The 13569-nt window shown below is 51.4% G+C and overlaps 1 protein-coding gene across 2 annotated transcripts in view; it reads right to left on the bottom strand.

Annotated features, from left to right (window-relative positions):
* ADCY3 (adenylate cyclase 3) overlaps positions 1-13569 on the bottom strand; it is a 330548-nt gene that overhangs the window by 81974 nt on the left and 235005 nt on the right. For both annotated transcript variants that reach the window (XM_073673855.1, XM_073673853.1), the window contains exon 6: positions 507-665. In XM_073673855.1, coding sequence (XP_073529956.1) covers positions 507-665 — 159 coding nt within the window. The remainder of the gene's footprint in view (positions 1-506; positions 666-13569) is intronic.

Genomic DNA, 13569 nt, shown 5'->3' with positions numbered 1-13569 from the left:
ATACTGACGATGGAGGCAAAGGGCGGTCACCAGATACTGATGATGGAGGGGACGAGCGGTCACCAGATACTGATGATGGAGGTGACGGGTGGTCACCAGATACTGATGATGGAGGTGACGGGCGGTCACCAGATACTGACGATGGATGCGACAGGCGGTCACCAGATACTGATGATGGAGGAGATGGCCGGTCACCAGATACTGATGATGGAGGCGAAGGGCGGTCACCAGATACTGATGTTGGGAACAAGATGTTGGGAACAACCTTCTGCCTTCATAATCTGTGTACGAGTGACAACTACCTAGCAGTGAAGGAGGCGACGGGAGGTCACCAGATACTGATGGGATTTATATTTCTCTTTTTTTCATTCACTTTGCATTTTGTTAATTGATAAAAAATAAACTAGTAACCCTCCTAGTTCTAGAATCTTCCACATTTTTTCCACACCTGCCTAAAACCAATGCACAGTACAGTATATATCACCCTCTATTTTAGGGCACCTTACCCGGGGATTCCTCCAGCCTCCATCTTGTTAGCCAGCGTGACATCCGTAGACCACACATCATATTGCCAACGTTTCTGTCCCAGAACTCCTCCGATGACGGTCCCTGTGTGAACGCCCACACGCATGTCCACGTCTGTTTTTGTCTTCTCTCTTACGTACCTTCACAAGCAAACAAAACATCAAAAGTCTTAACAGTCATGTCATGTTTGACAGTTTTATTACGTGTGAGGATTGTCTATTTCTTACACATTCCTCACATGTATTAAAGCTGCCAAACCATCGCAAATCATGCACACGGGAACGATTCAACCATATCACCGAGCAGCTGTAACTACTTGGTGCTCGGCCCGAGCATACTCGCCGAAAGGGTTAACAAAACATACTCGCTCATCACTAATAATTACCCAAATCAGTCACCTAGACCCCGGCGTGTTTCGCACATTTGCTAGGTCTAGGGCAGTGCAGGATGCATTCTAGCATTCCTGGTGGTCTAGGGCAGTGAAGGATGCATTCTAGCATTCCTGGTGGTCTAGGGCAGTGCAGGATGCATTCTAGCATTCCTGATGGTCTGGGGCAGTGAAGGATGCATTCTAGCATTCCTGGTTGTCTAGAACAGTGAAAGATGCATTCTAGCATTCCTGGTGTTCTAGAACAGTGATGGATGCATTCTAGCATTCCTAGTGGTCTAGGGCAGTGAAGGATACATTCTAGCATTCCTGGTGGTCTAGGGCAGTGCAGGATGCATTCTAGCATTCCTGGTGGTCTAGGACAGTGAAGGATGCATTCTAGCATTCCTGGTGGTCTAGGGCAGTGCAGGATGCATTCTAGCATTCCTGGTGGTCTAGGGCAGTGCAGGATGCATTCTAGCATTCCTGGTGGTCTAGGGCAGTGCAGGATGCATTCTAGCATTCCTGGTGGTCTAGGGCAGTGCAGGATGCATTCTAGCATTCCTGGTGGTCTAGGGCAGTACAGGATGCATTCTAGCATTCCTGGTGGTCTAGGGCAGTGCAGGATGGATTCTAGCATTCCTGGTGGTCTAGGGCAGTGCAGGATGCATTCTAGCATTCCTGGTGGTCTAGGGCAGTGCAGGATGCATTCTAGCATTCCTGGTGGTCTAGGGCAGTGCAGGATGCATTCTAGCATTCCTGGTGGTCTAGGGCAGTGCAGGATGGATTCTAGCATTCCTGGTGGTCTAGGGCAGTGCAGGATGCATTCTAGCATTCCTGGTGGTCTAGGGCAGTGAAGGATGCATTCTAGCATTCCTGGTGGTCTAGGGCAGTGCAGGATGCATTCTAGCATTCCTGGTGGTCTAGGGCAGTGCAGGATGCATTCTAGCATTCCTGGTGGTCTAGGACAGTGAAGGATGCATTCTAGCATTCCTGGTGGTCTAGGGCAGTGCAGGATGCATTCTAGCATTCCTGGTGGTCTAGGGCAGTGCAGGATGCATTCTAGCATTCCTGGTGGTCTAGGGCAGTGCAGGATGCATTCTAGCATTCCTGGTGGTCTAGGGCAGTGCAGGATGCATTCTAGCATTCCTGGTGGTCTAGGGCAGTGCAGGATGGATTCTAGCATTCCTGGTGGTCTAGGGCAGTGCAGGATGCATTCTAGCATTCCTGGTGGTCTAGGGCAGTGCAGGATGCATTCTAGCATTCCTGGTGGTCTAGGACAGTGAAGGATGGATTCTAGCATTCCTGGTGGTCTAGGGCAGTGAAGGATGCATTCTAGCATTCCTGGTGGTCTAGGGCAGTGAAGGATGCATTCTAGCATTCCTGATGGTCTGGGGCAGTGAAGGATGCATTCTAGAATTCCTGGTTGTCTAGAACAGTGAAAGATGCATTCTAGCATTCCTGGTGGTCTAGGCAGTGAAGGATGGATTCTAGCATTCCTGGTGGTCTAGGGCAGTGAAGGATGCATTCTAGCATTCCTGGTGCTCTAGGGCAGTGAAGTATGCATTCTAGCATTCCTGGTGGTCTAGGGCAGTGCAGGATGCATTCTAGCATTCCTAGTGGTCTAGGGCAGTGAAGGATACATTCTAGCATTCCTGGTGGTCTAGGGCAGTGCAGGATGCATTCTAGCATTCCTGGTGGTCTAGGACAGTGAAGGATGCATTCTAGCATTCCTGGTGGTCTAGGGCAGTGCAGGATGCATTCTAGCATTCCTGGTGGTCTAGGGCAGTGCAGGATGCATTCTAGCATTCCTGGTGGTCTAGGGCAGTGCAGGATGCATTCTAGCATTCCTGGTGGTCTAGGGCAGTGCAGGATGGATTCTAGCATTCCTGGTGGTCTAGGGCAGTGCAGGATGCATTCTAGCATTCCTGGTGGTCTAGGGCAGTGCAGGATGCATTCTAGCATTCCTGGTGGTCTAGGGCAGTGCAGGATGCATTCTAGCATTTCTGGTGGTCTAGGACAGTGAAGGATGCATTCTAGCACTCCTGGTGGTCTAGGGCAGTACAGGATGCATTCTAGCATTCCTGGTGGTCTAGTACAGTGCAGGATGCATTCTAGCATTCCTGGTGGTCTAGGGCAGTGCAGGATGCATTCTAGCATTCCTGGTGGTCTAGGGCAGTGCAGGATGCATTCTAGCATTCCTGGTGGTCTAGGGCAGTGCAGGATGCATTCTAGCATTCCTGGTGGTCTAGGACAGTGAAGGATGGATTCTAGCATTCCTGGTGGTCTAGGGCAGTGCAGGATGCATTCTAGCATTCCTGGTGGTCTAGGGCAGTGCAGGATGCATTCTAGCATTCCTGGTGGTCTAGGGCAGTGCAGGATGCATTCTAGCATTCCTGGTGGTCTAGGGCAGTGCAGGATGCATTCTAGCATTCCTGGTGGTCTAGGGCAGTGCAGGATGTATTCTAGCATTCCTGGTGGTCTAGGGCAGTGCAGGATGCATTCTAGCATTCCTGGTGGTCTAGGGCAGTGCAGGATGCATTCTAGCATTCCTGGTGGTCTAGGACAGTGCAGGATGCATTCTAGCATTCCTGATGGTCTAGGGCAGTGCAGGATGCATTCTAGCATTCCTGGTGGTCTAGGGCAGTGCAGGATGCATTCTAGCATTCCTGGTGGTCTAGGACAGTGCAGGATGCATTCTAGCATTCCTGGTGGTCTAGGGCAGTGCAGGATGCATTCTAGCATTCCTGGTGGTCTAGGACAGTGAAGGATGGATTCTAGCATTCCTGGTGGTCTAGGGCAGTGCAGGATGCATTCTAGCATTCCTGGTGGTCTAGGGCAGTGCAGGATGCATTCTAGCATTCCTGGTGGTCTAGGACAGTGAAGGATGGATTCTAGCATTCCTGGTGGTCTAGGGCAGCGCAGGATGCATTCTAGCATTCCTGGTGGTCTAGGACAGTGAAGGATGCATTCTAGCATTCCTGGTGGTCTAGGGCAGTGAAGGATGCATTCTAGCATCCCTGGTGGTCTAGGGCAGTGCAGGATGCATTCTAGCATTCCTGGTGGTCTAGGGCAGTGAACGATGCATTCTAGCATTCCTGGTGGTCTAGAACAGTGAATGATGCATTCTAGCATTCCTGGTGGTCTAGGACAGTGCAGGATGCATTCTAGCATTCCTGGTGGTCTGGGGCAGTGCAGGATGCATTCTAGCATTCCTGGTGGTCTGGGGCAGTGAAGGATACATTCTAGCATTCCTGGTGGTCTAGAACAGTGCAGGATGCATTCTAGCATTCCTGGTGGTCTAGGGCAGTGCAGGATGCATTCTAGCATTCCTGGTGGTCTGGGGCAGTGAAGGATACATTCTAGCATTCCTGGTGGTCTAGAACAGTGCAGGATGCATTCTAGCATTCCTGGTGGTCTAGGGCAGTGCAGGATGCATTCTAGCATTCCTGGTGGTCTAAGGCAGTGCAGGATGCATTCTAGCATTCCTGGTGGTCTAGGGCAGTGCAGGATGCATTCTAGCATTCCTGGTGGTCTAAGGCAGTGCAGGATGCATTCTAGCATTCCTGGTGGTCTAGGGCAGTGCAGGATGGATTCTAGCATTCCTGGTGGTCTAGGGCAGTGCAGGATGCATTCTAGCATTCCTGGTGGTCTAGGGCAGTGCAGGATGCATTCTAGCATTCCTGGTGGTCTAGGGCAGTGCAGGATGCATTCTAGCATTCCTGGTGGTCTAGGGCAGTACAGGATGCATTCTAGCATTCCTGGTGGTCTAGGACAGTGAAGGATGCATTCTAGCATTCCTGGTGGTCTAGGGCAGTGCAGGATGCATTCTAGCATTCCTGGTGGTCTAGGGCAGTGCAGGATGCATTCTAGCATTCCTGGTGGTCTAGGGCAGTGCAGGATGCATTCTAGCATTCCTGGTGGTCTAGGGCAGTGCAGGATGCATTCTAGCATTCCTGGTGGTCTAGGGCAGTGCAGGATGGATTCTAGCATTCCTGGTGGTCTAGGGCAGTGCAGGATGCATTCTAGCATTCCTGGTGGTCTAGGGCAGTGCAGGATGCATTCTAGCATTCCTGGTGGTCTAGGACAGTGAAGGATGGATTCTAGCATTCCTGGTGGTCTAGGGCAGTGAAGGATGCATTCTAGCATTCCTGGTGGTCTAGGGCAGTGAAGGATGCATTCTAGCATTCCTGATGGTCTGGGGCAGTGAAGGATGCATTCTAGCATTCCTGGTGGTCTAGGCAGTGAAGGATGGATTCTAGCATTCCTGGTGGTCTAGGGCAGTGAAGGATGCATTCTAGCATTCCTGGTGCTCTAGGGCAGTGAAGTATGCATTCTAGCATTCCTGGTGGTCTAGGGCAGTGCAGGATGCATTCTAGCATTCCTAGTGGTCTAGGGCAGTGAAGAATACATTCTAGCATTCCTGGTGGTCTAGGGCAGTGCAGGATGCATTCTAGCATTCCTGGTGGTCTAGGACAGTGAAGGATGCATTCTAGCATTCCTGGTGGTCTAGGGCAGTGCAGGATGCATTCTAGCATTCCTGGTGGTCTAGGGCAGTGCAGGATGCATTCTAGCATTCCTGGTGGTCTAGGGCAGTGCAGGATGCATTCTAGCATTCCTGGTGGTCTAGGGCAGTGCAGGATGGATTCTAGCATTCCTGGTGGTCTAGGGCAGTGCAGGATGCATTCTAGCATTCCTGGTGGTCTAGGGCAGTGCAGGATGCATTCTAGCATTCCTGGTGGTCTAGGGCAGTGCAGGATGCATTCTAGCATTCCTGGTGGTCTAGGGCAGTGCAGGATGCATTCTAGCATTTCTGGTGGTCTAGGACAGTGAAGGATGCATTCTAGCACTCCTGGTGGTCTAGGGCAGTACAGGATGCATTCTAGCATTCCTGGTGGTCTAGGACAGTGCAGGATGCATTCTAGCATTCCTGGTGGTCTAGGGCAGTGCAGGATGCATTCTAGCATTCCTGGTGGTCTAGGGCAGTGCAGGATGCATTCTAGCATTCCTGGTGGTCTAGGGCAGTGCAGGATGCATTCTAGCATTCCTGGTGGTCTAGGACAGTGAAGGATGGATTCTAGCATTCCTGGTGGTCTAGGGCAGTGCAGGATGCATTCTAGCATTCCTGGTGGTCTAGGGCAGTGCAGGATGCATTCTAGCATTCCTGGTGGTCTAGGGCAGTGCAGGATGCATTCTAGCATTCCTGGTGGTCTAGGGCAGTGCAGGATGTATTCTAGCATTCCTGGTGGTCTAGAGCAGTGCAGGATGCATTCTAGCATTCCTGGTGGTCTAGGGCAGTGCAGGATGCATTCTAGCATTCCTGGTGGTCTAGGACAGTGCAGGATGCATTCTAGCATTCCTGATGGTCTAGGGCAGTGCAGGATGCATTCTAGCATTCCTGGTGGTCTAGGGCAGTGCAGGATGCATTCTAGCATTCCTGGTGGTCTAGGACAGTGCAGGATGCATTCTAGCATTCCTGATGGTCTAGGGCAGTGCAGGATGCATTCTAGCATTCCTGGTGGTCTAGGACAGTGAAGGATGGATTCTAGCATTCCTGGTGGTCTAGGGCAGTGCAGGATGCATTCTAGCATTCCTGGTGGTCTAGGGCAGTGCAGGATGCATTCTAGCATTCCTGGTGGTCTAGGGCAGTGCAGGATGCATTCTAGCATTCCTGGTGGTCTAGGGCAGTGCAGGATGCATTCTAGCATTCCTGGTGGTCTAGGGCAGTGCAGGATGCATTCTAGTATTCTTGGTGGTCTAGGGCAGTGCAGGATGCATTCTAGCATTCCTGGTGGTCTAGGGAAGTGCAGGATGCATTCTAGCATTCTTGGTGGTCTAGGGCAGTGCAGGATGCATTCTAGCATTTCTGGTGGTCTACGGCAGTGAAGGATGCATTCTAGCATTCCTGGTGGTCTAGGGCAGTGCAGGATGCATTCTAGCATTCCTGGTGGTCTAGGGCACTGCAGGATGCATTCTAGCATTCCTGGTGGTCTAGGGCAGTGCAGGATGCATTCTAGCATTCCTGGTGGTCTAGGGCAGTGCAGGATGCATTCTAGCATTCCTGGTGGTCTAGGGCAGTGCAGGATGCATTCTAGCATTTCTGGTGGTTTAGGGCAGTGCAGGATGCAATCTAGCATTCCTGGTGGTCTAGGGCAGTGAAGGATGCATTCTAGCATTCCTGGTGGTCTAGGGAAGTGCAGGATGCATTCTAGCATTCCTGGTGGTCTAGGGCAGTGAAGGATGCATTCTAGCATTCCTGGTGGTCTAGGACAGCGCAGGATGCAATCTAGCATTCCTGGTGGTCTAGGACAGTGAAGGATGCATTCTAGCATTCCTGGTGGTCTAGGGCAGTGCAGTATGCATTCTAACATTCCTGGTGGTCTAGGGCAGTGCAGGATGGATTCTAGCATTCCTGGTGGTCTAGGGCAGTGCAGGATGCATTCTAGCATTCCTGGTGGTCTAGGGCAGTGCAGGATGCAATCTAGCATTCCTGGTGGTCTAGAACAGTGAAGGATGCATTCTAGCATTCCTGGTGGTCTAGGGCAGTGCAGGATGCATACTAGCATTCCTGGAGGTCTAGGGCAGTGCAGGATGCATTCTAGCATTCCTGGTGGTCTAGGGCAGTGCAGGATGCATTCTAGCATTCCTGGTGGTCTAGGACAGTGAAGGATGGATTCTAGCATTCCTGGTGGTCTAGGGTAGTGCAGGATGCATTCTAGCATTCCTGGTGGTCTAGGACAGTGAAGGATGGATTCTAGCATTCCTGGTGGTCTAGGGCAGTGAAGGATGCATTCTAGCATTCCTGGTGGTCTAGGGCAGTGACGGATGCATTCTAGCATTCCTGATGGTCAGGGGCAGTGAAGGATACATTCTAGCATTCCTGGTTGTCTAGAACAGTGAAAGATGCATTCTAGCATTCCTGGTGTTCTAGAACAGTGATGGATGCATTCTAGCATTCCTAGTGGTCTAGGGCAGTGAAGGATACATTCTAGCATTCCTGGTGGTCTAGGGCAGTGCAGGATGCATTCTAGCATTCCTGGTGGTCTAGGACAGTGAAGGATGCATTCTAGCATTCCTGGTGGTCTAGGGCAGTGCAGGATGCTTTCTAGCATTCCTGGTGGTCTAGGGCAGTGCAGGATGCATTCTAGCATTCCTGGTGGTCTAGGGCAGTGCAGGATGCATTCTAGCATTCCTGGTGGTCTAGGGCAGTGTAGGATGGATTCTAGCATTCCTGGTGGTCTAGGGCAGTGCAGGATGCATTCTAGCATTCCTGGTGGTCTAGGGCAGTGCAGGATGCATTCTAGCATTCCTGGTGGTCTAGGGCAGTGCAGGATGCATTCTAGCATTCCTGGTGGTCTAGGGCAGTGCAGGATGCATTCTAGCATTTCTGGTGGTCTAGGACAGTGAAGGATGCATTCTAGCACTCCTGGTGGTCTAGGGCAGTACAGGATGCATTCTAGCATTCCTGGTGGTCTAGGACAGTGCAGGATGCATTCTAGCATTCCTGGTGGTCTAGGGCAGTGCAGGATGCATTCTAGCATTTCTGGTGGTTTAGGGCAGTGCAGGATGCATTCTAGCATTCCTGGTGGTCTAGGGCAGTGCAGGATGCATTCTAGCATTTCTGGTGGTCTAGGACAGTGAAGGATGCATTCTAGCACTCCTGGTGGTCTAGGGCAGTACAGGATGCATTCTAGCATTCCTGGTGGTCTAGGACAGTGCAGGATGCATTCTAGCATTCCTGGTGGTCTAGGGCAGTGCAGGATGCATTCTAGCATTCCTGGTGGTCTAGGGCAGTGCAGGATGCATTCTAGCATTCCTGGTGGTCTAGGGCAGTGCAGGATGCATTCTAGCATTCCTGGTGGTCTAGGACAGTGAAGGATGGATTCTAGCATTCCTGGTGGTCTAGGGCAGTGCAGGATGCATTCTAGCATTCCTGGTGGTCTAGGGCAGTGCAGGATGCATTCTAGCATTCCTGGTGGTCTAGGACAGTGAAGGATGGATTCTAGCATTCCTGGTGGTCTAGGGCAGTGCAGGATGCATTCTAGCATTCCTGGTGGTCTAGGGCAGTGCAGGATGCATTCTAGCATTCCTGGTGGTCTAGGGCAGTGCAGGATGCATTCTAGCATTCCTGGTGGTTTAGGGCAGTGAAGGATGGATTCTAGCATTCCTGGTGGTCTAGAACAGTGAAAGATGCATTCTAGCATTCCTGGTGGTCTAGGACAGTGAAGGATGGATTCTAGCATTCCTGGTGGTCTAGGGCAGCGCAGGATGCATTCTAGCATTCCTGGTGGTCTAGGACAGTGAAGGATGTATTCTAGCATTCCTGGTGGTCTAGGGCAGTGAAGGATGCATTCTAGCATCCCTGGTGGTCTAGGGCAGTGCAGGATGCATTCTAGCATTCCTGGTGGTCTAGGGCAGTGAACGATGCATTCTAGCATTCCTGGTGGTCTAGAACAGTGAAGGATGCATTCTAGCATTCCTGGTGGTCTAGGACAGTGCAGGATGCATTCTAGCATTCCTGGTGGTCTGGGGCAGTGAAGGATACATTCTAGCATTCCTGGTGGTCTAGAACAGTGCAGGATGCATTCTAGCATTCCTGGTGGTCTAGGGCAGTGCAGGATGCATTCTAGCATTCCTGGTGGTCTAAGGCAGTGCAGGATGCATTCTAGCATTCCTGGTGGTCTAGGGCAGTGCAGGATGCATTCTAGCATTCCTGGTGGTCTAGGGCAGTGCAGGATGCATTCTAGCATTCCTGGTGGTCTAGGGCAGTGCAGGATTCATTCTAGCATTCCTGGTGGTCTAGGGCAGTGCAGGATGCATTCTAGCATTCCTGGTGGTCTAGGGCAGTGCAGGATGCATTCTAGCATTCCTGGTGGTCTAGGGAAGTGCAGGATGCATTCTAGTATTCCTGGTGGTCTAGGGCAGTGCAGGATGCATTGTAGTATTTCTGGTGGTCTACGGCAGTGAAGGATGCATTCTAGCATTCCTGGTGGTCTAGGGCAGTGCAGGATGCATTCTAGCATTCCTGGTGGTCTAGGGCAGTGCAGGATGCATTCTAGCATTCCTGGTGGTCTAGGGCAGTGCAGGATGCATTCTAGCATTCCTGGTGGTCTAGGGCAGTGCAGGATGCATTCTAGCATTCCTGGTGGTCTAGGGCAGTGCAGGATGCATTCTAGCATTTCTGGTGGTTTAGGGCAGTGCAGGATGCATTCTAGCATTCCTGGTGGTCTAGGGCAGTGAAGGATGCATTCTAGCATTCCTGGTGGTCTAGGGCAGTGCGGGATGCATTCTAGCATTCCTGGTGGTCAAGGACAGTGAAGGATGCATTCTAGCATTCCTGGTGGTCTAGGGCAGAGCAGAATGCATTCTAGCATTCCTGGTGGTCTAGGGCAGTGAACGATGCATTCTAGCATTCCTGGGGTCTAGAACAGTGAAGGATGCATTCTAGCATTCCTGGTGGTCTAGGACAGTGCAGGATGCATTCTAGCATTCCTGGTGGTCTGGGGCAGTGAAGGATACATTCTAGCATTCCTGGTGGTCTAGAACAGTGCAGGATGCATTCTAGCATTCCTGGTGGTCTAGGGCAGTGCAGGATGCATTCTAGCATTCCTGGTGGTCTAACGCAGTGCAGGATGCATTCTAGCATTCCTGGTGGTCTAGGGCAGTGCAGGATGCATTCTAGCATTCCTGGTGGTCTAGGGCAGTGCAGGATGCATTCTAGCATTCCTGGTGGTCTAGGGCAGTGCAGGATGCATTCTAGCATTCCTGGTGGTCTAGGGCAGTGCAGGATGCATTCTAGCATTCCTGGTGGTCTAGGGCAGTGCAGGATGCATTCTAGCATTCCTGGTGGTCTAGGGAAGTGCAGGATGCATTCTAGCATTCCTGGTGGTCTAGGGCAGTGCAGGATGCATTCTAGCATTTCTGGTGGTCTACGGCAGTGAAGGATGCATTCTAGCATTTCTGGTGGTCTAGGGCAGTGCAGGATGCATTCTAGCATTCCTGGTGGTCTAGGGCAGTGCAGGATGCATTCTAGCATTCCTGGTGGTCTAGGGCAGTGCAGGATGCATTCTAGCATTCCTGGTGGTCTAGGGCAGTGCAGGATGCATTCTAGCATTTCTGGTGGTTTAGGGCAGTGCAGGATGCATTCTAGCATTCCTGGTGATCTAGGGCAGTGAAGGATGCATTCTAGCATTCCTGGTGGTCTAGGGCAGTGCAGGATGCATTCTAGCATTCCTGGTGGTCAAGGACAGTGAAGGATGCATTCTAGCATTCCTGGTGGTCTAGGGCAGAGCAGAATGCATTCTAGCATTCCTGGTGGTCTAGGGCAGTGCAGGATGCATTCTAGCATTCCTGGTGGTCTAGGGCAGTGCAGGATGCATTCTAGCATTCCTGGTGGTCTAGGGCAGTGCAGGATGCATTCTAGCATTTCTGGTTGTCTACGGCAGTGCAGGATGCATTCTAGCATTCCTGGTGGTCTAGGGCAGTGCAGGATGCATTCTAGCATTCCTGGTGGTCAAGGGCAGTGCAGGATGCATTCTAGCATTCCTGGTGGTCTAGGGCAGTGCAGGATGCATTCTAGCATTCCTGGTGGTCTAGGGCAGTGCAGGATGCATTCTAGCATTCCTGGTCGTCTAGGGCAGTGCAGGATGCATTCTAGCATTCCTGGTGGTCTAGGACAGTGAAGGATGCATTCTAGCATTCCTGGTGGTCTAGGGCAGTGCAGTATGCATTCTAACATTCCTGGTGGTCTAGGGCAGTGCAGGATGCATTCTAGCATTCCTGGTGGTCTAGGACAGAGAAGGATGGATTTTAGCATTCCTGATGGTCTAGGGCAGTGAAGGATGCATTCTAGCATTCCTGGTGGTCTAGGACAGTGAAGGATGGATTCTAGCATTCCTGGTGGTCTAGGACAGTGAAGGATGGATTCTAGCATTCCTGGTGGTCTAGGACAGTGAAGGATGCATTCTAGCATTCCTGGTGGTCTAGAACAGTGCAGGATGCATTCTAGCATTCCTAGTGGTCTAGGACAGTGAAGGATACATTCTAGCATTCCTGGTGGTCTGGGGCAGTGCAGGATGCATTCTAGCATTCCTGGTGGTCTAGAACAGTGATGGATGCATTCTAGCATTTCTAATGGTCTAGGGCAGTGAAGGATACATTCTAGCATTCCTGGTGGTCTAAGGCAGTGCAGGATGCATTCTAGCATTCCTGGTGGTCTAGGGCAGTGCAGGATGCATTCTAGTATTCCTGGTGGTCTAGGACAGTGAAGGATGGATTCTAGCATTCCTGGTGGTCTAGGGCAGTGCAGGATGCATTCTAGCATTCCTGGTGGTCTAGGGCAGTGCAGGATGCATTCTAGCATTCCTGGTGGTCTAGGACAGTGAAGGATGGATTCTAGCATTCCTGGTGGTCTAGGGCAGCGCAGGATGCATTCTAGCATTCCTGGTGGTCTAGGACAGTGAAGGATGCATTCTAGCATTCCTGGTGGTCTAGGGCAGTGAAGGATGCATTCTAGCATCCCTGGTGGTCTAGGGCAGTGAAGGATGCATTCTATCATTCCTGGTGGTCTAGGGCAGTGAACGATGCATTCTAGCATTCCTGGTGGTCTAGAACAGTGAAGGATGCATTCTAGCATTCCTGGTGGTCTAGGACAGTGCAGGATGCATTCTAGCATTCCTGGTGGTCTGGGGCAGTGAAGGATACATTCTAGCATTCCTGGTGGTCTAGAACAGTGCAGGATGCATTCTAGCATTCCTGGTGGTCTAGGGCAGTGCAGGATGCATTCTAGCATTCCTGGTGGTCTAAGGCAGTGCAGGATGCATTCTAGCATTCCTGGTGGTCTAGGGCAGTGCAGGATGCATTCTAGCATTCCTGGTGGTCTAGGGCAGTGCAGGATGCATTCTAGCATTCCTGGTGGTCTAGGGCAGTGCAGGATGCATTCTAGCATTCCTGGTGGTCTAGGGCAGTGCAGGATGCATTCTAGCATTCCTGGTGGTCTAGGGCAGTGCAGGATGCATTCTAGCATTCCTGGTGGTCTAGGGAAGTGCAGGATGCATTCTAGCATTCCTGGTGGTCTAGGACAGTGAAGGATGGATTCTAGCATTCCTGGTGGTCTAGGGCAGTGCAGGATGCATTCTAGCATTTCTGGTGGTCTACGGCAGTGAAGGGTGCATTCTAGCATTCCTGGTGGTCTAGGGCAGTGCAGGATGCATTCTAGCATTCCTGGTGGTCTAGGGCAGTGCAGGATGCATTCTAGCATTCCTGGTGGTCTAGGGCAGTGCAGGATGCATTCTAGCATTCCTGGTGGTCTAGGGCAGTGCAGGATGCATTTTAGCATTCCTGGTGGTCTAGGGCAGTGCAGGATGCATTCTAGCATTTCTGGTGGTTTAGGGCAGTGCAGGATGCATTCTAGCATTCCTGGTGGTCTAGGGCAGTGAAGGATGCATTCTAGCATTCCTGGTGGTCTAGGGCAGTGCAGGATGCATTCTAGCATTCCTGGTGGTCTAGGGCAGTGCAGGATGCATTCTAGCATTCCTGGTGGTCTAGGGCAGTGCAGGATGCATTCTAGCATTCCTGGTGGTCTAGGACAGTGAAGGATGCATTCTAGCATTCTTGGTGGTCTAGGGCAGTGCAGTATGCATTCTAACATTCCTGGTGGTCTAGGGCAGTGCAGGATG

This window comes from Phyllobates terribilis, unplaced genomic scaffold, assembly GCF_046119375.1.
Source record: "Phyllobates terribilis strain yellow unplaced genomic scaffold, ASM4611937v1 Scaffold_3__8_contigs__length_932513732, whole genome shotgun sequence".
Taxonomy (NCBI): Eukaryota; Metazoa; Chordata; class Amphibia; order Anura; family Dendrobatidae; genus Phyllobates; species Phyllobates terribilis.
The sequence above is the reverse complement of the archived record's forward strand: the minus strand, read 5'-3'. Positions and strand labels throughout refer to the sequence as shown.